This window comes from Plodia interpunctella, chromosome 29, assembly GCF_027563975.2.
Source record: "Plodia interpunctella isolate USDA-ARS_2022_Savannah chromosome 29, ilPloInte3.2, whole genome shotgun sequence".
NCBI classification, from domain to species: domain Eukaryota; kingdom Metazoa; phylum Arthropoda; class Insecta; order Lepidoptera; family Pyralidae; genus Plodia; species Plodia interpunctella.
The window spans coordinates 3,474,557-3,499,697 of record NC_071322.1 but is presented as its reverse complement, the minus strand read 5'-3'; the positions used below and the strand labels follow the sequence as shown (position 1 = coordinate 3,499,697).

The 25,141-nt window shown below is 37.4% G+C and overlaps 2 protein-coding genes across 4 annotated transcripts; one reads left to right on the top strand and one right to left on the bottom strand.

Moving 5' to 3' along the window:
- The first annotated feature begins 174 nt into the window (after nucleotides 1–174).
- Nucleotides 175–12,626, top strand: LOC128682167 (zinc finger protein 57-like). Its single transcript, XM_053766742.2, has 13 exons — nucleotides 175–422; nucleotides 957–1,076; nucleotides 1,927–2,074; nucleotides 2,521–2,705; nucleotides 3,008–3,226; nucleotides 4,325–4,530; nucleotides 5,434–5,544; nucleotides 6,163–6,276; nucleotides 7,420–7,632; nucleotides 8,754–8,865; nucleotides 9,414–9,524; nucleotides 10,793–10,948; nucleotides 11,545–12,626. Exons 1-13 carry the CDS (start codon nucleotides 291–293, stop codon nucleotides 11,662–11,664), a joined length of 1,947 nt encoding a protein of 648 aa, XP_053622717.1. The 5' UTR covers nucleotides 175–290; the 3' UTR covers nucleotides 11,665–12,626.
- On the bottom strand, nucleotides 5,126–25,141 carry Ns4 (Nucleostemin 4). Of its 3 annotated transcripts, none has more exons than XR_010370295.1 (14): nucleotides 25,012–25,141; nucleotides 24,619–24,732; nucleotides 24,208–24,352; nucleotides 22,852–22,999; nucleotides 21,664–21,804; nucleotides 20,633–20,843; nucleotides 19,925–20,098; nucleotides 19,240–19,442; nucleotides 18,214–18,329; nucleotides 17,000–17,134; nucleotides 16,421–16,518; nucleotides 14,793–15,018; nucleotides 7,740–7,902; nucleotides 5,126–7,578 (listed from the first exon to the last, which is right to left on the bottom strand). XR_010370295.1 is itself a non-coding variant. In XM_053766746.2 (13 exons), exons 2-12 carry the CDS (start codon nucleotides 24,716–24,718, stop codon nucleotides 14,822–14,824), a joined length of 1,668 nt encoding a protein of 555 aa, XP_053622721.1. In that variant the 5' UTR covers nucleotides 24,719–24,732; nucleotides 25,012–25,141; the 3' UTR covers nucleotides 5,126–7,578; nucleotides 14,793–14,821. The 3 variants fall into 3 exon arrangements, 1 of the variants encoding a protein (XP_053622721.1); XR_010370294.1 differs by having other exon boundaries at nucleotides 7,821–7,902; XM_053766746.2 differs by lacking the exon at nucleotides 7,740–7,902.

Here is a 25,141-nt window from a genome sequence, read left to right as displayed (position 1 = left end):
TCATTTTTATCAGTTCATCTCATTCACCACAAAATGAATGCAATAGGAAAAAACAATTATTCCCAATATGTGAGATAATTTAAATTAAAAAAATGGCTACACTAAAACAATGTACCAACAAAAAATAATTGAGAGGAAACAAAACGTCAAGAAAAATCTTGACAAATCTGTCAACAAGTCCAAACAACTTCTATCCAACTAAACAAATTCACAAAATGGCCGAAAGAAATCTATAAAGTCTCCTTTGTTTGAAAAATATTTAAGAATATTATTGTACTTATGCTTTCAAAATGAATGAAATAGACATAAATATTGAAGGATTTAACGTAAACGGCATCTGTGTTGGCTGTTTAAATTACAAGCGAAGGATGTATAATGACATAAGAATTAATGATTGTTTTAAAGTACTGGCCAAGATCGAAGTAAGTTCCGTTTATTTTATAATAACAAAGGCGCTATGGGTGTTCTAAACCCTTTTCAGTACTCTATGTTGATATAGTAATCAATTTTTTTGTTAAAAATGAGGTTATAAAATAAGTAAACAAGAACAAAAAGTATTGGATACGCCTTAGTTTTTATTTTCTATTTACATGCTTCTACGAAGTCTAATATTAAATATTAAAAAAAAACTATTATACTATTTTTTAAAAGTAGGTTCATACGCATATTAGACGTTTTCTATAGGATATTTCCAGTTGAACTAGAATAATGAAATTTGACAAAACATAAAGGCTTACAATGTCTCTCATCTGATTGTTTTCCTGGTTTCTTCCTCTGCCGTTCAGCATGGGAGCTGTCTATCAGGGTTCTTCACTAAAATGTTTACAATACATATATAATACTTAAAATAATAAAAACAGCAAACATTTCGGTTGAAAGTCCAACTCACACATGATCAAACTTTTCATAAATCTTTCAAAGCTATAATTATCATAAAATATATGTTAATTTTGCAGGTCCCAGAATGTCTTTCCATACAAGTGTGTTGGGAGTGCCTGGCTGCCGTGCGGACAGTGGACCGCTTTCAAAAACAGATTGTGTCGTCTTTCGAGATCCTCCATGACTATTCCCGGAAGGTATGTGACGACCTCGGTGACGTAGTGGTAAAAGCGCTTCCCTCTGAACCATAAAGGCAGATTAAATCCCTGGTCAGGTCATAATGGAAAATTATATTTTTTCTAATTGGCCCGGGTCTTTGATGTTTATCTATTTATGGATTTGTTATAAAATATAGTATCATTGAGTTAGTATCCCATAATACAAGTCTTGAACTTACTTTGGGGCTAGCAAGCGTCCTTATATATTTATTTATTTATGTGTGTCAATTTACATACCGCCACCAATTAATAGCTGCATCACTTCTTGTATCTCTCTCTCTCTCTCTCTCTCTTAACCTCGCGTGTTCTTTCGAAGCTGTAGGCAACAGCTAGTCACTATCACAAAATATAAAATAAAGTCTCTTATTTCTAAGCTTCCTATTAAACCACATATTTTCACTGTTAATTTCGATTATTTATTTATTCAGTAGAAAAACTTTTTAACAAACTACCGCGCAATTTTAAAATAATAACAAATGTAAATGTATTTAAGACGCGACCAATTGCTTATTTATTGGACAAGTGCTTTTACGCGTTAGATGAATTAGCTTGATGACACAATTTTCATAGATACCTACTTAGACTTAAAGGTTTAATATAACTTATAAATAAATGACAAATTTTTAATTTAAATTGTGTTATGTAAGTGAATGTGAACATGGTATCACTAATGTTAAATTGTCATTTATTATTGAATTATTATTTATTTTGTATTTGATTTAATTATGTGCTAATGTTAATTCCGACACAATGTATTATTGTTAAATGGAATCTATACCTTGTTTGAAGCCATATTATATTATATTTCATATACCTATATCTTCCACAGCACATGTTCCTAGACAACCCATCAGATCTGTCTCGACACGCTCAGACCCGCTTCAGTATCTCACCGATACAGATCGAGCCCAATTGTGAGCCGTTGCCAGACAAAGCGGAGGTTAAGGAGGAACCACACCAGATGGAAATTGAGATTGGTCAGTGTTTATACTTGCTTTAATTATGAGTCAGATTGATATACTGAGTTAAAGACCTACACTCACACCTTCCATCCCACCACCTTCGCAGGCCCTTTTTATGTCAAATTTTATATTATATTATACTAGCTGCGCGTCCCGGCTATGCTCTGGTAAAAACCTGAACCTTCCTGAAGAATCACACTATTAAAAAAGAATTTGAAAATCTTAGCATACATAGGGACAGACATGTACAACGCAAAAACATGTTTTACCAACCGATTAGGGGCGTGGCCTAACAGTTTTGTTTGAAAAATAACAAAAACATGTTTTCCAAACCGAATGGATAACATCCCCCGCGTTCGCCTGCGGGGAGGGGATGAGTGATTCATTTTGTGTTAGCGCTCTAGTGTATGACGATTAAGGATTCAAAATTATGAATATATAATCGTAATACACTATTACAGATGAATCAATAGCAATCAAAACGGAAGACGATGATGATAGCACACAAGCGGAAGATCTGCCCATAGACGACGCGTCCATAGACAATAACTCCATAGACAACATGGAAGAGGTGAAGTCTGATGATGACGATGACGTGTCACTTTCTAAATTGAAGAAGAAGAAGAAAAAGAAGAAAAGTCGTGATGTGAGTATGTATTGCGTAATTGAACTTAGCTATTTGATGTGTTTCATTCATCCCAGCTCCACACTGCCGCCGAACTAAGACAGATGAACATTGCGTGGTTAGTATGAGTGCTTTTATTTACCGCAATGAAAAACCAGCAATGTTTAACGAATTTGGCAAACTGTTCGACGACGTTGCGTTTGTTTGTCCTTGTTTCACGTCAAAACGGAGCATTGGATTGAGGTTATTTCGCAGTGGAGTGATTTAAAGAGGCATATTTTAAACAAATTTACAAAATCAAATTTGAATAATTTCGATTACAGGAAACTAAAGAGAAAACCAAGAATAAAAAACTCAAAACCCTACCCGAAGATTTGGTTGAAATCTACACAGTGCCCACTGAAAAGGGCATGAGGTGTATACGTGAAGATGATCTGAACAGTGCGGAGTTTCAAGCGATTAAGTATAAATGTCAGGATTGTGTGATGGGATTTCTATCGTTGAAGCTTGTGAATGCTCATATGGAGGGACGGCATCAACCTGTAAGTTCCTTAGTTTTGTCATTGTCATTCGTTTTGATAATCGGTTTCTATGTCCTCCTAGATGGACATGTGGAGAGGATTTAAACAATACAAAATGCAATCGAAGGGAGAATATGTAGTGGTCCAATTCCAGGGCGGAAGCACACGATAATACCAAATAATATTGATATATAGATTTGTTGAAATATTGGTTGCGCTTTGAATATTATTTTGATATTAAGTTTGTATGGGGAATCTGAGGCCCCTAAATATAGATAAACTATGAAATATAATATCTAGAGAGACGCCTAAGCAACGTATGGCCATAGCAGCTGATAGACAACAATAGCATTCTCGGAGAGTCGTAAAATCACAGGTAAATCTTCAAAATAATAATGAGATGAAAGAAATCTGGAATCGAGCGGGAATTGAAAAAAAAAATACTGTACGTCGGCGTGAGACGTGAAGGGATGAATTGATTCAGCCGAAGTGGCACGGTCTCGATAGCTCAGGTGGTAAGAGCGCTGTCCCGGATAGACAGGGGCGCGGGTTCTATTCCCGCTCGATTCCAGAAATTTTTCATCTCATTATTATTTTCAAACATAAGTTAAAAAGCATGTGTGACGTGTATAACAAATCCATTTAAATCTTCAAATATTTATAGCTCACTAGTTGTTGTCCACAGCTCCGCACGCTGTTACTATGTTTGATCTCGGGTCATTAACATAACATTATATCTGTACCAAATTACATCAAAATCGCTCCAGCATTTTAGCCATTTTTTCTCAATTGAAATATCAACGTTGGTGGAAACATATCAACGTTGCCCGCGGCTTCGCCAGCGTAAATTTTCCACAGATACAGCAATTTGTCGGGAATCAAAAGGTGCCCTATGTCCTTCCCCACACTTCAAAATACATGTATGCAAAATTTCAAGAATATTGGTTGAGTAGATACAGCGTCAAGAGGTAACAAACTTACTTTCGCATTTATAATATAAGTTAGCGTCCAGTAGTTTAACCACAGCGTAGAAATATAGACGTATGGGTTATTTAAGCCGGCCACGCGGCTTCATATCCCCGGAAGAAATCAAGGGAAAACGTGAAAACATTGTTACAGAAAGGGGACACGTCCTGTCAATGCGACGTGTGCAAAGCCTACTTTCTGTCGAAAGACAACCTCGTCTCGCACAGACTCCTGCACTTCACGGCGTACCGTTGCAAAAAATGCGACTTTAAAACTAGTGCGAAAAGAATTATCAGCCAACATATTCTCCGGCACGATGAAGCGGTTCATAAATGTTCTGAGTGTGGCGCCGGTTTTAGGTTAGTGCTCTGGTTCCTTTCTTGTAATTTTGATATTAAACCCTTGACTGTTATTTGAAGCTCAATAGGAGATAGGCGCTTCCTGTAGAAGCGGTGGCGGTGTAATGGTTCAGACGCCCGCCTGTGGATCGAAAGGTCCCTGGTTCGTATCCTACTCGTGCCACACGAGTTTGTATACCAATCTGACACATGTATAGTAGTTTTCATCATCGACCACTTGCTTCCGGCGAAGGGAATCATCGTGAGGAAACCTGCACACTGGTTGATTATCAACTTGTGTGTGAAATGGAGAAGGCAATGGCCAACCACTCCATTAATAATGCAAAGAAGCAAGTTGTTGTGTATGTTTCATTCCACGTAATAACAACGACCCTCAGCCATGAGGAATACGACTATGAAGAAGACTTCCTGTTTTCCATTCATGTTTCCCTCTCTTTTTACCTCGTATCGTGTATCCCTCTCGCACGTCCGCCCCCCCCCACCCCCCACCAGGCAGGGCCCGTCGAGCTGTGAGTCTTAACCATTACACTACCACCACTACATATGTATATGTTTATCTATCATATGTTATAGTATATAGTATCGTATAGTATCGTTGAGTGAATTTACTTTGGGGCTAGCTCAATCTGTGTGATTTGACCTGATATATTTATTTTTTAACCCCCGACGCAAAGAGGGGTGTTATTAGTTTGACCGCTAAGTGTGTCTGTCTGTCTGTCTGTGTACGTTGCGTCGTAGCTTTTGATCATCAACTTTTTTTATTTGATAGCTAATTTTTATGCGGTGTTTCTAATAGATAGATAATGTTTGATCGAAATCGGTTCAGCCGTTCAAAAGTTGTGGCGAAATGAATATTGAAAGTCGGTGATTTTTTTAATCTGTCTAACAAATGCACTTGTTCAGTTCTAGATCTCGTTTGAACTACCACAAGTCTGTGTGCAGTCGGGAACGGCCGCAGTGCGATTGTTGCGGTAAAGTTTTCGCCAATAAAATGACGCTGAAATATCATCTCAAGTGAGTTATCTGAGTGGAGTGACTGAAATCAGTCTTCACAAGATTTTATTTATTACCCACTAGCTCTTGCCCGCGGCTTGCGTTAATTTTCCTGAATGAAAGGTACCCTAAACTACATGTATGCAAAATTTGATGAGGTAACAAAGAAACGAACTTACTTTCGCATTTATAATATTAGGATCATCTGTTCTGATGTATGCTTAGATCTTTGAAACTAGGCAACGGTAATAATGATAACATGCATAATATTGCAACCGAGCGAAGCCGGTGCGTGTCGCTAGTAAAATATAAAATGTGTTGATTTGTTAAATTTATTGCACCAATACACAGGGGTGACTTTTTATACATTGGCAATATTTTGTCTACACGCTCAGTCCATGATTCTGAACAACTTTTAGTATGGGAGTAACTTTGAAATCGCGAAAAAAATATCAGCTGTTCCATACAATATTAAATACCTAACTTGTGGAAAATGTATGGATCAGCTGATTATTTTTTCGCGATTTCAATGTTGCTTCCATACGAAAAGTTGTTCAGTAGCATCGACTGAGCACGTAGACAAAATTATGCCAATATAAATGTTATTAATATTAATTAATTAATTATTTTAATCAACAGAGCGAACAAATTGATTGCCAGCAATAAAGAAGAGAAACCGAAGGAAAAGCTATATATTCCGTGCAAAGGATGCGATAAAGTGTTCCCTTCTAAGAAGAGTTACAAAGCGCATTCGTAAGTCATATATCTACTCTTCTCATTCTTCTTCAATAAATAAATATATACGGACAAATCACACAGATTGAGCTAGCCCCAAAGTAAGTTCGAGACTTGTGTTATGGGATACTAACTCAACGATACTATATTTTATAACAAATAAATATATAGATAAACATCCAAGACCCGGGCCAATTAGAAAAAGATCATTTTCCATCATGACCCGACCGGGGATCGAACCCGGTTCAGAGGCAAGCACTTTACCACTGCGCCACCGAGGTTCTTCACGCCGTGAAGCGTAGACCGTTTAGAAATTTTTCTCTGATTTTACGACCGGCCGCCTGCCTGACGTCTGCGTCTGTGTATGCCGTGGTTACCCACCATCTATCAATGTTTTTAAGTGAAAACTTGTTTAGCGGCGTCGTGCACTTTTTGTGATGGGTAAAAAATGTTAAACTCGCGTCAGGACACGTGACCTGTGGGCGAAGTGCGGGTTAGCATTACACTTCTCGCGCTCGAGACGCAGCGAACCAATCACAATGCTCCATTGTGACGCAACGACAACCACACTGCAATGTGATTGGCTCGCTGCGTCTCACTTCGAATCGACTCGATGGTGAGAAGTGACATGCTAACACGCACTAAGTACTCTGATCGAAAATTCGTCAGACGTCAAAAATCCACAAAGTTAATATTCAAGTTTTCACACTTCTGGGCACTCGCGGAGTGCAACACGTTTATAGAGGGTATGTAAGGCGGGAATCATACGTCTTTAACAAAAAACTATATTTTCGTGCCATAAAGGCTTACCGTTTATAGTCGTTTTTTTTTTTTCTTTACAGTATTACAATAAATATATAAAAATGATTACGATCGAGTGCTGATAAAAAAATACATATATAATACGTATATTTTTACATGAAAACTAGCTTTTTCCCGCGGCTCCGCCCACGTGAATTTTCTACGATAACTGAAGTTTTCCGCGACCCTATGTCCTTCTCCGTACTTCAAACTACATGTATGCAAAATTTCAAGAAGATTGGTCGAGTGGATAGAGCGTGGAGAGGTAACAAACTTACTTTCGCATTTATAATATTAGCCTAGTATTAGCCTATTAGTTAGCCCTTTACGACCATTCAAGATTGATTTCTTTAAACTCAGCGCGATCCACGAAGGCTTGACATACCCATGTCAGATCTGTGGCAAGTTATTCCAGTGGAAGCGCAACCTCGCGCGGCACACGCGCAACCACAGGGAGAAGGAGGCGGGGGCGTTGCACGAGTGCAGAGAATGCGGCAAGTCGTTCTCGAGCAGGGACTGCTATAACAACCACATGAAACTGAGCAAGAGGCATGCACATCCGGACGCTTATATGTGAGTATCTCGTAAATTTACGATGGATCTGAATATTTACACTACTACTAGTCTTGTTCATTTATCCATTCTATTATAATATAGCTATTATTCAATAAATTTCTAACCATCGTACAAGCTCCGCAATATATATTATATAAGATCTCCTTTCTCAATACTCTCTTTAGTGTATTGTACTTTAGTCTTACTCCAGGCGGGGAGAGGCTGGTGTGCTGAGATACAGGCTCTGCTTAGTTCAGGCAATCTCTCACAATCTTCTTTTATTGATACCTATGTACAATGTAACATACCATGTAGAGAAAATAAAGAATTTTTGATTTGATTGGAATTATTTTGCAGTAGTGCCATCAAAATCAGCGTTATGGCTCCTCGTCACGGCACACGCTGTGTGATACCCTTTTGTAGCATATTTAATGTTAAATTATATTTTTGTTCATTTTCTGTAATGCATATTTGTATGCTACAAATAAAGTCAGTAAATTAGTCATTTTCGTGTCCAAAATTGTCAGTTTCGTGTCTAAAATGTCACCTTCGCGTTTGAAAACATAACTAGTTCTTAAAATTACTATAATATTGTGCAATAGAGACGCCAAAAGCGGGAAAGCGATTGTAGGAAGTGGCCCGAAAAATAATGATGATATATATATACAACTAGCTTTTGCCCACGGCTTCCCCCGGTGAAAGCGGAAATGGTGTAATTTTCATACAAACTTTCACACCCCATTAGGTATAATCATTTGGGGGGTTGATTTCAAAAAGTATGTTTAAACGAGGGCAATCGAGTGAAGCGGTGGTGGTGTATAGGTTAAGACGCCCGCCTGTGGATCGAAAGGTCCCAGGTTCGAATCCTACTCGTGTCACATGAGTTTGTATACCAATCTGACTCATGTTGTTTTCATCGACCCCCACTTGCTTCCGAACTTGTGTGTGAAATGGAGAAGGCAATGGCAAACCACTCCATTAATAATGCCAAGAAAGTTGTTGTGTGTGTTTCATTCCACGTAATGACCACGACCCTCAGCCATGAGGAATACGACTATGAAGAAGATATCAAGCGGATCAGACAAACTGACTTTCGCATTTATAATATTAAAATATGAATTGAACGTTGTCTTTCGCAGCCATCAATGCAGCTTTTGCGGCAAAAAGTTCGCGACTAAATGGTGTATGGTTGACCACGTGGACTGGGAGCATTTGAAGAATATCAGATATCGATGTAATGTATGTTATAAGGTTAGTTAGATCTCTGTCTGTCATCCTCATGTGTCCCGGCGCATAAGAAATGTTTCACACGGTTATTTGATGGATGACCACCCTCTTTTGGGGACTGGATCCGCGCATGTACCATACATTTTGATTAAAATTTAATTTGATATTATACTGAATTTGTGATGCTATTGCGATGAATGGTTTTAACTGAATTTTCAACACAATTGCACCCATTGTTCTGAGTTAAATGAATATGTGCTTTATCGTGTACATTGTTATATTACTGAGAATTAAAAAAATAAATAATATAAATTTATATTAAAAAAAAATGGTAAGCCCTTCTGGCATGATAGGGACCAACACTGTTCAAATGAGATTCTTTCTGTATTTCTACTCGGCGGTGGTCGTTCCGAAATGCCAGTAGTTTGTAGCTTTGATAAATATTATTCAATTTAGAATATGACGTGAAAAAGTGCCTGTGAAGGCCTAATTTCCGAATAAATGATTTGATTGCGATTTTTATGGTCCGTGCATTATACCACAATCGATTTGAATTATCCAAATATTTACAGCCATTCAAAACTGCAAAGATTTTGGTGGCGCACGTGAAGAATATTCACGAGGGGGCGAAACAAGAGGTGGAGGGGGAACACCTGTGCGAGATATGCGGGAAATCCTATAAGGTAAGTGTGATTTGTTGTGCGTGTGGCTACCGCCTTAAAATGGGGCCGCTCCATATCCTATCACGGACGTCGTGTCAAGGCGTTTTGTGCGCGCACACTAGCGCTACCATCACATTTTTATCAATTTGATTTCTTGGCGAAAACTAGAAAATATATATACCTATCGCCGGTTGACTGTAAGAGATCCCTACTTGGGATAAGTCCGCCGTTGTACAATGTATCTTTCTTGTATTAATTTTGATTAATGTGCTTATTTTCGTGCAATAAAGTTATACCAAACAAACAAATTTTTTTTTTAATTAGATTAAAAAGTTTTTAGTTGGAAGTAGATTGAGTTTATTATTGCACTGGATAAAGAGTTTTAGTAAAAAGTATTATCATCGTCATCATTTAAGAACCTGTACCTGTGGAGTACCTTCCATCTCACTCTATCCTCAGCCTGTTTCGCCCTCCCTGTACGACGTCACTCTTGCTGTCTCCTTTACTCGGTCCACATGAGCCCTTCTTGGCTTTCCTTTTCCTCTTTTCGCTTCTATTCTGCCTTCTATTGTGTTTTTAATTAGATTATCACGTCGCACAAGAAAGTATTATGTTATAGTGTCCCTTAATACAAGGTCACAAGATCACAGTGGACTTAAACGGATTTTGGTGGCCACAGTGATCGTTTTAGTCGACTGCGACTACATTGAGTAATGGAAAACTATAATTGTATTAAAATTCTTTATCTAGTGTGGCATGATCTGTTAAAATAATTTATTATATATTATTTATAATTTATTATACGCTAAGATATAAGAGAAACTGAAAGAAAATGTGAGTGGGACGCTTTACGTGATAGAATAGTGTATATTTGTTTGTATCTAAATCTGAACATGTATAAGGCAATGGCCTGTATACAGGGTTACTGGTATCAAACGCAAAACCTCCTAAAGACTACTTGGGTACATCGAAACAAGCAACTTTTACTCTACGACTTTTCGTGATTCGTAGTTTTTTTTTTTTCATATAAAAGACATTAAAACCCAAAAATAAAAGAAATTGTATTACCACGTTTAGACAAAAGTCGTAGAACAAAAGATGATCCTCTATGCACCTTATGCGCCTTTGGAAGGTTATGCATTAGATACCAGTGACCCTGTATATGACTTATCTAAGATACTATTTGCCAGTAGTTTGTAGCTTGTGAGAAATAACTATAAATATAAAAATTGACGAGAAAAAGTGCCTGTGAAGGTCTAATTTCTGAATAAATTTGAATTTGCCTTCAGACTGAAAAACGCCTGAAGGGGCACGTATGGGCGATGCACACGCGGCGGTCCACAGCTAAAACCTTCAAATGCAAGCTCTGTCCGGCCACGTTTACCTGGCAGACATCTATATACAAACATATGAAGATGATGCACGATAGCAACAAAAGGAATAAGGTGGGTTTTAATGTTTGTAGGAATTTTGACCTCCGTGGCTTAATGGTCATCACGCCGGACTGCTACACTGGAGCCGACCAGAGATCGCTCATCCCTGGTCAGCTCAACATGGAAATGTTATAGAATATAGTATCGTTGAGTTAGTATTGAGTAAGTCCCGAACTTACTTTGGGGCTATTTGTCCATATATATTTATTTGTTATCCTACTGCTGCCACCAATTATTTTCTTCTCAAATCTAGCAATGTATAATTTTGAGTTAAAATTTAGGTAAATCTGGGGCTGAAGAATCCCCAGACGAGAGAATGACTATACCAGACAATATGATAAATAAATATATTAGGACAAATCACACAGATTGAGCTAGCCCCAAAGTAAGTTCTAGACTTGTGTTATGGGATACTAACTCAACGATATTATACTTTATAACAAATACATATATAGATAAACATCCAAGACCCGGATCAAAAGGAAAAAGATATTTTCCATCATCAGGGGATCGAACCCGGGACCTCTCGGTTCAGAGGCAAGCACTTTACCACTGCGCCATCGAGGTCGTCAGTTTATATATTATAATTTAAATACGTTTCTTCGCAGCCTTCCCGATCAATACCGTTGAAGAAAGAAGACCATAACCCGGAGATAGATCTAGCGAATCGAATGCAGTTCTATCAACAGAATCTGAACGGCATACACTCCGTGCCTATATCCTTCTAACCACTCAACCATAGGATAGTTTAGCTGAACATCGCTGCGAATCGGTAGTAAAATGTTAATTGTAAACCCACACTAAGCTCGAGTGCGTAGTACGAGTTTGCTATTCACATCTCACAATCGAGTCGATTCGCAGTGAGACCCAGCTGACCAATCACAGTGCGACGACAATACACCGCGATGTGATTGGTTCGCTGCGTCTCTACTCTATAAAATATAATATTTGCGTGCCACATAGAAACAGAACATGTATTAGAACTGCAATTTACTGTGACACATTTGTATTGCCATATTTTAAGGGAAATAAATAATTTGAAATTTGAAATCTCACTTCGAATCGACTTTATAGTGAGATGATGCAAACTCACCATTCGTAAGTGAAAAATTTTGATAAATTTTGGTGGTTTAGGCAAATAATATATGGTATGTTCCGCCTTTATATGAAGTGTGAGATTCAAAAATGTGATTTGGCGTTATGTTTAAGAAAAATATGCCTAAAGTGCGTATAGTAGGAAATAAACAGTGTTCGAATCCTGTCGGCTAGCAACACTGGTTTATCAACCAATCCTGAGCGTTCTATTTGGTGTTGCAATGACAAAAAATGATGAAGTTTTCTTTGTCCATTTCCGTGACCACAAACATTTTGCAATTGCATCTCCATGCAGGGTTTTCCGGCCTATTCAAAAAGTCCCTTACAATTAAAAATACTATACTACTTGTTTCTGTTTATTTTTAGACTTGTCCACAAAATATATCACTTGTAAGGGTATATTTTGATGAGAAGTCCAATAATCCCCTACGCATGGGCAATAAATTGTTTACTACGAGCAATAAATTGTACAAAGTAGATTTAAGTATATTTAAAGTATATAACCAAACATGCCTTGACTATTTGGTGATGTACTTATATCAATTGCCATGTAATAATATAGGTTTGTATGAAATAAATTGATATTCATTTTCAATATTGTTTCATTTAAAACTATCCTCTAAACGACACACCTTGTTAAAATAAGATAGATTTAAAATATTTTAACGGCTAAATCATCAAATGCAATACAGATAAAAACTCATCGATGGCGTGGCAAAAACTTAAGTTTTTTAAGTTATTGCTTACACTAGTTTCATTTTGATATTCGTATTACTTGTCAGCAGGAAGATAGTTGCACTGTGTATTTGTTTGTTTGAAATAAATTTATTGCATAATAAAAAACCAAGACACAGAAAAAGCATTAGCAACGGCGGTCTTATCCCATGGAGGGATCTCTTCCAGTTAACCGACAGGAAAACACAAAGGGAAAAATGAAGAATACAGTAGAAGCGATACAATTTTTAATTTTAACTACTAACAACAAGTCTAACAAACTTGTACCTATAGGTACAAGTTAGACAAATTAAAAAACCCCCGACTTTCAATATTAATTTCGCTACAACACAGATGTGACTATCAAATAAAAAAACCGCATCCAAATCGATTCACCTGTTGATGAGCTACGATGCCACGTACACAGAATACAAACACACTTGGCGGTCAATAACCCCTCTTTTTGCGTCGGGGGTTAAAAAGCGTTATAATCAGGAGAAAAATTCCCGTAGTGTAACACTCAACACAACACAGTTGTGTGTTTTCTGTGTAACATTGTTACAAATCGGGATCATTCTCACTGATTTTTTTTCTCCGTAGTTCCATTGACGCTAAAGTCAATATATTTATATATTTACTAATCAACGCCCAGCCTAAACCATAGAAACTATAAACGCGAAATTTGGGCAGTAGCTTTGGGTTATTACGTAGTGCTCAGATAAAGGAATTTTCAAAATTCGTCCCCTAAAGGGGTAAAATTATATGAAAAATAACGAAAATCTTTACTGATCAAATGCTATGTAACAAAAAAAAATGAAACCTGTGTGAAACACAAACTAATTTGACCTTTAGGGTAGTTAAATGAGGGTGAAAAGAACGAATAATCCCATTCAAAATTTCGTTAACTAAAGATATGACTAGACAGCTCAGCGGTAAACACCATTGAATTCACGTTGTTAATGTTGATGGTTCGAATCCGGAACTTTAATTTTGAATTAAATCTGATTATTTAGGGTGATATCTGTGAAAGTACTATGGTTTTACCAGAGCGAAGCTGGGAAGCTGCTATTATATATTGTGTGACGCAACGGGAACAAATCGAAATTTTCGACAGCCCCATATCTGGGTGAAAATCAGGAAATAAATTAAATTAAATCCCTATAGTATATTATGTATTTTATTATATACAATAACATGTTATAAATAATACATTTAAAAGCATAATAAAATAGTTTTGCTGCCATCTTTAACTCTATAAATGCATCGGATCGATTGAACCCACGGAATTTTGAATAGTAAGACCGATGTAAGTGGAATGTGCGCGTGTGGTTCCTAGAAAAGGACCAGTCCATATTCTCCACAAGGAAGCTGATAGACAACAGCATTCCCAAGGAGGGTTGTATCACGCAGACGGCCGGTTATAGTATAGTATTACATGGATCTCACAACTTTTTACGGTAGAAAAACTGAGCGAGACTTGGGTTTTTTACAACATGTTTTTGATGGCATTTATTCATTCAACAAAACAGTACATTAAAGATTTACATATTCTGCCAGACTGTAAAACAGTTTGTAACAGGATAATATTAGTTAGGACTCTGTAAGAGTCGTGAATTTCACGAGCGTTTGAACTCGGCGTGCAGCGTTTCATTAGTGTCCGACATTGTTTTTTTTTAATAAACAATCATTTTTCTTAAATTAAACATGTATAAAATTTAACATTGTACCAGTACTGGTACACTTATTTATAAAATAGGATAATTAAATTGATTACTGTGTATGGTGCAATTGAATAAACACTAATGACAGCACGCGGCGGAGTTTAAAACGCTCGTGAAATTCACCCAAGACTGTTAAAAATTATACGACTTATAATTACACTGGATGTTGCCCGGGGCTTCGCTCCCGTGGGAATTTTGAGAAGAAATATAGACTATATCAATCATGGATAATGTACCTCTCGAACGGTGAAAGAGTTTTTGAAATCGGTTCGCTATTTTCGGCCCGAGATTGCCCGCCTCAAACATACATGCTCACAAACGCTTACCTGTTTATAATGATAGTAATAAAGATAGCCTAATCCTCATTAGCGAGCGCCTTGAACTTGTTCGCCATAGCTATAGTGGCTTCCTCGCCATCGTCGCTGTCCTCCGAGTCACTTTCACTGGACCTTCTCTCGTCATCACTGTCCGAGGTAATCGAACTGGTTTCTTCGTTCGTCAACGCTTGCACCCATCGTATGTATTTCAGATCTTCGTGGTTTTCAAATGTTTCTATAATAAATAATTATGTTAGTTAAACGGTGTTACCTTATGTGATTGTTAACTAACAATCACAGAAGGTAACACCGTTGACTAATGAGTCAATTTGATATGCATGCGTACCGAATTTCATCAAAATCGCTCCAGCGGTTTGGTCGTAAAAGCGAACAAATGATATAACAAAAAGGTTATAGTATCCTGTGACATATTCTATTATCTCGCTGCAAATTACAAGAAATAACTATTTTTATATATTACGGGATGAAAGGTTCGTACCCTATGTCCTTCTCCACATTTCAAATTACATGTGTGCAAAACTTCAAGAAGATTGGTTGAGTAGATAGAGCGTGAAGAGGCAACAAGCTTACTTTCGCATTTACAATATTAGTTAAGACTAGCTGCGCCCCATGGCTTCGCTCCCGTGGGAATTTCGGCATAAAAATATCCTTATGTTATTCCAGGTTATATTCTAACAGTGTACCAAACTTCATAAAAATCCTTCCAGTAGATATAGAGTGAAAGTGTAACAAACATACACACATACTCACTCACACCTCACTAACTTTCGCATTTGTAATATTAGTAAAGTGTCTTTTTAAGATTTCACAGCTAAAATATACATTTTTTAAGATATCACTTTCGTGTTTGGTCTTGAATAAAACCTGACACACACTGAGAATTCACATTCAAATAAGAGGAAAATGCCAGTAGTTTGTAGCTTCTAAGGTTAGAAAAATGTAACATAGAGGTCACTGATTATCGCATAAATTACTTTGTCCTATTGTTCTTCGGCATACAATATTTTGGCTTAATGGTAAATGTGACATAATTAACTTTTAGGTTAGGTTAGTTATGGTTCAAATTGTTATGCGTAAACCATTATGCCAAATTAATATTAATCAATATTGTGTGTAGTTACGCAAAATATTAATTTGGCATAATGGTTTACGCATAACAATTTGACGCATACGCGTAATTAACTTATTATATTATATATAAGTGAAAGTATGCCATGTAAAATCATGACATAAAATTGTATGCATAAAAATAGGGAACCGAAACAGAGAGCCAATTAAAAGTCACCACAGATAACATAAAAGTAATTGTGAAATCCAAACAAATCGTCAACACTAGTCCCGAATGTCACGGGAAAATACTATAGCCAGAAGTTATTATATACTTGAAACTGAAAAAATATGTCAATCAAATCATTTATTCAGAAATTAGACCTTCACATGCACTTTTTCACGTAATATTTTTATATTAAATAGTTATTTCTCACAAGTTACAAACTACTGACTGACGGAACGACCACTGCTAAGAAGAAATGCCAACTCATTTGAACAATGTTGGTCCCTATCATGCCAGAAGGGCTTACCATTATTGTTTATGTATGTATGGATAACAAACTCACCCCTCTCCTCTGTGAACCCCGGAGGTCTGAGCCAAAGGCATATTTTGCCGTCCAAAGCCATTCTTAATATACTGTTCGCCGCTCGATATGTGTCTAATCTGTTAAATCAAAATCAAAATCAAATCATTTATTCAGAAATTAGGCCTTCACAGGCACTTTTTCACGTCATATTCTAAATTAAATGATGTTTACCAAAGCTACAAACTACTAGCATTTCGGAACGACCACTGCTGAGAAGAAATGCCGAAAGAAACTCATTCAAACAGTGTTGGTCCCTATTATGCCAGAAGGGCTTACCATTTTTAAATATAAATTTATGTATAATTTTTATCAGTAATATAACATGTAAGTACACGATAAAGTACATGGTCAAAAGGTATACTGAAACATATTATGATTGTGATCAAGTGCTGATGAAAGGAAAAAAAATATATACTTATATATATAAATAAATTACGATTAATTTAGCTTATTGCCTGCGGATTCGCCTAGATTAATTTCCTACGGGATCGATTTTCCAGGATGAAAGGTACCCTATGTTCTTCTCCATACTCTGGATAATGATAATAACCAACTTGCCTGGCAGCTTTAGCGGTGAGGTAACCCCTTTTCTTGGCCCAGCCGTCGCAGATGTCTCGTGGAGACCAGCTGTCGTCATTCTCCGGATGATCGATGCGCAGGAGCTTCGGTAAATCCAGCCTTTCAGCAAGGTATCTGTGATGGTGTCAGAAAATTTTTAAAAAAATACGTACAGGGTCACTGGTATCAAATGCAAAACCTCCTAAAGACTACTTGGGTACATCGAAACAAGCAACTTTTACTCTACGACTTTTTGTGATTCGTGATTTTTATTTTTCATATAAAAAAATGCAATCCAATTTGCGATTCCACACATGTTAACTGTATGTAATAGCCGAGCGACACGAGACAGTGCAGTAGCGTTATGTAGCGGAATCGAACATTGAGTTAACGTTTTATAGAAACGACATTAAAACTAAAAAAAGGATTTTTTGCATTTATTACGTTTAGACAAAAGTCGTAGAACACAAGATGTTAGTCTCTATGTACTCATGCGCCTTTGGAAGGTTATGCGTTAGACACCAGTGACCCTGTATACTCTAGATAACTAATTTGTTCGCCACGAACTTAGACATCGCGAACACAATAAATTCTTTTTTTACAAAATTGTCAATATTTCAAAAACGACTTAACCGATTTTGTTGCCCCACGAACTTAAAAATTCTATTGACAGATCCTACGTACCTTTTAAATTTCATCAACATCAGACTAACGGTTCGAAAGTTATCGCATTACAAACATATATACATACAAAAAAATATATTTTTGCCCCAAGTTGACTTGTAGACGGGGAAATTACGTGGGTTTCGGCTATGACAGGGAAATGTTGCACCTGTATATCTAAGATCATTATGATAAATAATGGAATCTAACAATGCAGCTGGATACGAAGATTTAAAGTTGGTTGGAAAGACAATTTAATAACGTTTCTATAAAACGTTAACTCTATGTTCGATTCCGCTACATAACGCTAGTGTACTGTCTCGTGTCGCTCGGCTATTACATACAGTTAACATGTGTAGAATCGCAAATTAGATTGAATTTTTTTGTATATGAAAAAAAAAACTACGAGTCGCGAAATATCGTAGAATAAAAGTTGCATGTTTCGATGTATGTGCCCAAGTAATGTTTAGGAGGTTTTGCGTTTGCTACCAGTGACCCTGTATATTAAATTTTTCATGTTATTAATTTTAATTTTGAACCGCAATGCTTACCTGATAGTTGTGTATGGTTCCCTAAGCTGAGCTATGGGGTAGGACCCCATCAATATTTGTATGGGACGCGGGACGGTGGAAGGGAACACCAAACCTGGACAGTCACATAGACGGACCTACAAAATATTACATTATGTATCTATATAATTATCAATATAAAAACAAATCACACAGATTGAGCTAGCCCCAAAGTAAGTTCGAGACTTGTGTTATGGGATACTAACTCAACGATACTATATTTTATAACAAATACATTTATAGATAAATATCCATGATCTGGGCCAATCAGAAAAAGATAATTTTCCGTCATGACCCGACCGGGGATCGAACCCGGGACCTCTCGGTTCAGAGGCGAGCCCTTTACCACTGCGCCACTTGAATATATTGGTATAATTTGATAATGATTTACAAAATCATAGTTTCTGTATCATGTTTTCATAATAAATAAATATAAACACTTTTAATCATTAGTTATCAGACGCGTTCAATCAAAATCATTCAGATCAATAATCTATTCAGAAACTGGCTTCTGTCCGCTGCTTTGCCCGCGTGAATTTCCACGGGAACAGTCATTTTTCTAGGATGAAAGTCCCTATGTACTTCCATACAAAATTTCAAAAAGATTGGTTGAATAGATAGAGCGTGAAGAGGTAACAAACGAACAAGCAAACAAACTTACTTTCGCACAATTATAATATTAGGATTAGACGTTCATTGACACTTCTCACGTCATATTCAAAATTAAATAATATTTATGAGAAACTGCTAAAAAGAAATTGCAAACAAACATATACAGTCCACGTTTAATGGTTTTGGATAGTTCTCAGAGCGGTTCGGCTGTCATTACGATCCGTCAATGTTCTTGGGAAAGAGAAATCATTAAAATTGACATTACCACAGTACAGATTAGTTATTTTAAAGTTTTAAAATAACTAACTTGTTAACATTTGAAGAATTGTAATGACAGCGCGGGCGCAGCGTTCGAGAAACCTTTTACGAAACTAGACGGTGCAAAATATACCATACCTGAGGCGTCAAAAATATAGTCTGGAAGTGTTTCGTGTGTCCTGGGGTTCGGGACACCGACACCACCTTCTTTCCCATGATGGCGTTCATCAGAGAAGACTTCCCCACGTTAGGTTGACCCACACAGCCTAATGTCAGAACGCCATTTTTATATTTCTCATGTTTGTAATATGTCGTGTCCGCTTTCTCTTGAATCATTTCGCCTGTTTGAAGAAGAAAAAAATGTTTTGTTCACTCGTTGTTAGTTGAACCAACCCCTGCTGTTCCGCTCTGGATTAGGACCAATCTTATATACTCCCGTGGTTGTCGTAAGAGGCGATTAAGGGCGCAAAGTCTTAACCGATAGACGACGACAGCATTCCCAATGAGGGTCTATGGTAGACGGCCGGTTGTAAAATCATAGCCAAATTTAATGGCGATTTTTTTACGCTAACCCTGAGTTTGGGGCGTCACAGCTCCGAATGACCAAAAAAAAAGAATGCTCATTGCTGTCACTTATTTTATTTTATTTGGAAAGCCAGACGGTTTTTGTTCGACCTCCGAAACTACCGAACCGATTTCAAATTCTTTCACCATTACAAAGGTACATTATCCAAGATTGCTATAGGCTATATTTCAAATCGAAATTCCCACGGGAGCGAAGCCCCGGGCAACATCTAGTTTACAATATCCCAATGTGTCTTACCGATCTCAGTTCTCTCGTCTTCGTCTCTCTCCAAAGAAGACTCCTCTCGAATCTTCTTCTCCCATGAGCTGAGGTCGACGTGAGTCCCAACGATCTGTTTGCAGGCTTCCAGTAGTTTAGTGGCGCCCTCTGTACACATCTGTTGGCGACCCCTGCGCCGGCGCACTTGGAGACCTAACGACAATATATTTTTTTCTCTTTTAAATAAATTCGATGTGAAATCTTTAAAATAATTCAGTGTTGTGTCCTGTAGTTAAGAGAGGACTATCGATAAATGTCATTTTCACAAAATGTCCTAGACTCAGTATGACCTTTTTCTTAAAATGTCATACAGTCATGTCAGGCCATTTCGCAAAATGTCAAATCAAAATGCAAAATTTCAGAAAATGTCCTTTTCGCAATAAGTCCCGTAGAAGAAAAAAATTACACTTGTTGATGTCGTAAAATGTATCCCAAACCCAAGAAAGCCCTATCGAAATAAATCCCTTTCGCAAAATGCCCTCAAATATCAAAAGGTGCCCGCATGTTGCAAAATGTCCCAAATTGAAATATTTATATTTCCTTTTCGCAAAATGTCATTTTCGTAAAATGTCTCTTTCGCAAAATGTCTCTTTCGAAAAGGTCCTTTTCGAAAAATGTCCCCAAATCACAAAACGTACCTAACCACAAAAACACACTCATCAGCAAAACGTAACATTCGTGAATCACCCGCTTTGTCGTTGGTGGCCCCCCGCAGGTTGTACCCGGGGCACGAGGTGAAGCACAGCACGCGCAGCGCGGGGCAGCTGCGGGTGAAGTGCTGCCGCCACGCGCACACCGCCGCCGCTGGGACCAGGTCTATCTTGTTCAGCACCAGTATCATGTCCTTCTTTTGTTCTTTCACCACATACTCGTACAGGGATGGCGGGAACATCATGCCCTGGGATAGAAAAGTAATTGAAACCCCTTCCGCATGACCCAACTTTGTACTTTATTGTATACTTACATTGTTACATTACTGATAAAAAATTATACATAAATTTATATTTTAAAAATGGTAAGCCCTTCTGGCATGATACGGACCAACACTGTTTGAATGAGTTTCTTTCGGCAATTCTTCTCAGCAGTGGTCGTTCCGAAATGCTAGTAGTTTGTGTACGATACGACACAACGCCTCAACAATTTCATTTTTTTTTAAATCTGTGCATTTTTTTTTTCTATACAAACTTTCAACCCCTATTTCACCTCTTTGGGGTAAAAAAAAATTAAAATCCCTTCTCAGTGGGTGTTCACATTATGAAAATAAGCAGCTGTCCAAATTTCACGTTTCTACCATCAGCGGTTACGACTGTGCGTGCCTCTATACCTCAGTATACAGGGTTACTGGTGCCAAACGCATAACCTCCTAAAAACTACTTGAGTACATCAAAACAAGCTTTGTTTTATAGTTATATAGTTTTTTTTTCATATAAATAAACACAATCTAATTTGCGATTCTACACATGTTAACTGTATGTAATAGCCGAGCGACACGAGACAGTACACTAGCGTTATATGTAGCGGAATCGAACATAGAGTTAACGTTTTATAGAAACGACATTAAAACTAAAAAAAGGAATGTTTTTGTATTTATTACGTTTAGATAAAAGTCGTAGAACAAAAGATGTTAGTCTCTATGTACCTTATGCGCCTTTGGAAGGTTAGATACCAGTGACCCTGTATAGATTGTAACGTGTCGTATTGCAATAAACAACACTCACAGCGTATCTAACGTCGACGATGAGCAGAAGTACATCACACATCTCCAGCACCCTCCACAGCTGTCGCCACGTCTCCAGGTTCAACTCGAAATAGGACACGTCCTTCCAGTGGTCCGACGCTTGCAGTTTGTCTATGTAGTGCTGTGAACAAGTTGTACTTTAGTCCGATTTTACAAGATTTCATTCAACTTGCAATATAACTATGTCCCTATGTCACGGGTGGAATCTTGCAAGTCGATTTTGAAGCAGATATCTTCAACCAATTGAGCTGAAATTTTGTAAGCACGTTAAGTTTGGATGACAATGCGTTATTATGACAAGCATGACCTGATGGTGCGCCCAGGAAAGGCTCCAGACGTTGGAAGTCCTCAACAGTTTACTGCACTGACCTGATTTTTCTGTCACACTTTGAATGCAATAAAATCTCTCTGATAACAGTAAAAACTTGTGTCAAAAACTACATTTTTGTAAAAAAAAACTTTAACTGTCTTTCACAACTAACCATGAAAAAGGAAATTTCCTGTACTGTCTTACAAATAATTATCTCTAGTTAGTTCAAGCAGTGGTGACCCAGTGGTTAAATGTAGCCTAGCTGTGATCAAAAAGTCCTAGGATTGAATCCTACTTGTGCCGCACGAGTTTGTATACCAATCTGACTCATGTATTTATTTTCATTCATAGACTATGTTTTGTGAAAGAAAACATCGTGAGGAAACCTGCACACCGGTTGATTACTAACTTGTGTGTGAAATGGCAAACCACTTCATTATTTATGCCAAGAAAGTTGTTGTGTGTGTGTTTCATTATTTATTTTTATGCATACAATTTTGTCATAAAAATAGGCATACATAGCATACTTTTACTTAACATAATAATAGTTACGCACAATATTAATTTGGCATAATGTTTTAGGCACAATTTTTTTACACAATACTATAAAGCATATTGGCGGCTTATGGATGGCCCAAGGGCCACCCCGCCGCACCCTAACCTACTGCTACACTATAGCTTTATGCAAATCAAAATTATGGTAAAATACATTTAGCCTAAACTATAATTATGCTTATTGAAAAGGTATGCCAAAAACAAGTATGACAAAATATTACTATGTCAAAAAAATATATGGCTAACTCGTTATGCTAAATTAAATTAGGATAAAAAATTTATGCGACAAAAAGGGATCAGAACCTTAAAATACCGCTGTTCCTGGCTATCGAGTTGAGCCGGAGTCATGTTGAAGTCCCACGGAGGTCGCTTGGGGAACGTCAACTCGTCGGGGAAGAATTCAGCCGGGTCCACTTCCATGTCCTTCTCAGAGACCGAGTTAAGAGATTTCCTGTGAACAATATTGCAATATTATTGATTTTCGCAAATATTTTTTTAATGTAAGCTCAGCTGCAATAGGCCAGTAATCATTTTAAACTTTATTTTCTTGGAATAAGGTTCAAAATTATGATTGGAATTTTCTGTCGTGTCTGTCTGAACATAATATAATTTATGATGTTTTTAACTGAAGTGAAGGCAGGACAGCCATGTAAATGAAAATAGCGTGTAGAACTTGTAAATATTGTAGACTAGCTTTTGAGCTTCTGCCCGCAGCATCGCCCGCGTTTCGTGTGTCCGCTCATAAAATAAATAAATATATTAGGACAAATCACACAGATAGGACAAAGCACCCAAAGTCAGATCGAGACTTGTGTTATGGGATACTAACTCAATGATACTATATTTTCTAACAAATACATATATAGATAAACATCCAAGACCCGGGCCAAACAGAAAAAGATCATTTTCCATCATGACCCGACCGGAGATCGAACACGGGACCTCTCGGTTCAGTGGCAAGAACTTTACCATTACGCCACCAAGGTCGTCAAACTTGCTATCACCGATATCTCGGGATCTAAGCAATAAATATATCGCGATAAAACCTATACCAGATTTTAAGCTAGACCTTCCGCTGTACAACTGTAAAATCGCATCAAATTCCAACCAATAGTTTTTGCGTGAACAAACATACAGACGAACAGACAAAAAAAACTGTTTTGGCTTCTATTATAATTATCCCCATAATTATCTTTCTTTAATATCTCCTATGTACAGACATAGCCCAGTTACAGTTTTATTATATGTATAGATTGGTAAGGGCGGTGCCTCAATTGAAGCGGTGGTGATGGTTAAGACGCCCGCCTGTGGATCGAAAGGTCTCAGGTTCGTATCCTACTCGTGCTACATGAATTTGCATACCAACCTGACTTATATATATAGTAATTTTCATAGACCACCACTTGCTTCCGGTGAAGGAAAACATCGTGAGGAAACCTGAACACAGGTTGACAGTTGAGTTCCCTAGTGTGTATGCGACTACCTGCCACAAGATGACAGTAAGGAATAGTGAAAGTCATATCAGATGCCTTTAGGCTACTTGAATAAAATCAGACACTAATGTTAGCAATAACACACTAGATATGGTGATGATGAGTGCCTCAATATGTGAACACAAAAATTAATAAAGAATTCTATTTGGATGAACAAGAAACTCACAATGCCTCTTCCTTCTTCAATGTCATCTCCGCATCGGTCTCCCTGTAGAACTTTAGGGTGTATCTATTGGAGTCGCCGCGCCCGCCGCGGTTCTTTGGCTGGTAATTGACCGATACCACATCGTAGGTGCTCGAGCCCGATGAAGCTGAGAATGTAAGGTTATTTTGTTCGTTTGTTAAATAAATGAAATAAATAAATAATAACAAATCTTTATTTCTGTATTCATAGTGTTTTCATAAACATATTTGTGTCCTTTTAAGTAAATAATTACCTGTGTTAGGAGATACTGCTCTTCAATGACAACTCGTGTATACATTTTATGAAGTTAGATATATAACTAACGTGATTTCGGAACCGGCCGGCCGGCTGATTGAGGTGATTGGTCTTATTCTAGTGCGGAACCACACTTACTTGATAACAGTAGAGTTTTATTTTGTCTGTTCTTCTTCGCTTGTATCTGCTGCTTCTTCGCTTTCCCGCTAAACGGAACCTTCCTTCGGTCTTGCGGCATTTTGACCTCGAAAGCTAAAGAAAATTTCAAAGTGAAAATACATAGGTAATGTAATACATAGGTGGTATTTTATTGTATGGACTAGGTGCGCCGTGAAAATTATCTCATTGACACTATTTATTGCACGAAAGTGAACAATAATTAACAGAGAACACAAAAGTAGATAGCTATGTTATGCGATATAGATACCGAATCGTAAACACGTTTATCAAAACAAGATTTCAAAAGCTAACCAGTGAATTACGAGTGCATTTAAAACATAAGAAACTAATAATGGCTACATAAAATTTTACCTGCTTTATTACACTAATTAAACTTTCGAGAAAATTCAAGAATCACCATGGACGGATGAATAAATAAAACGGTAAACTAAATACATACAACGGCAAAGCAGCTGTCTGCCTGTGCTGCAATGTTTTTTTT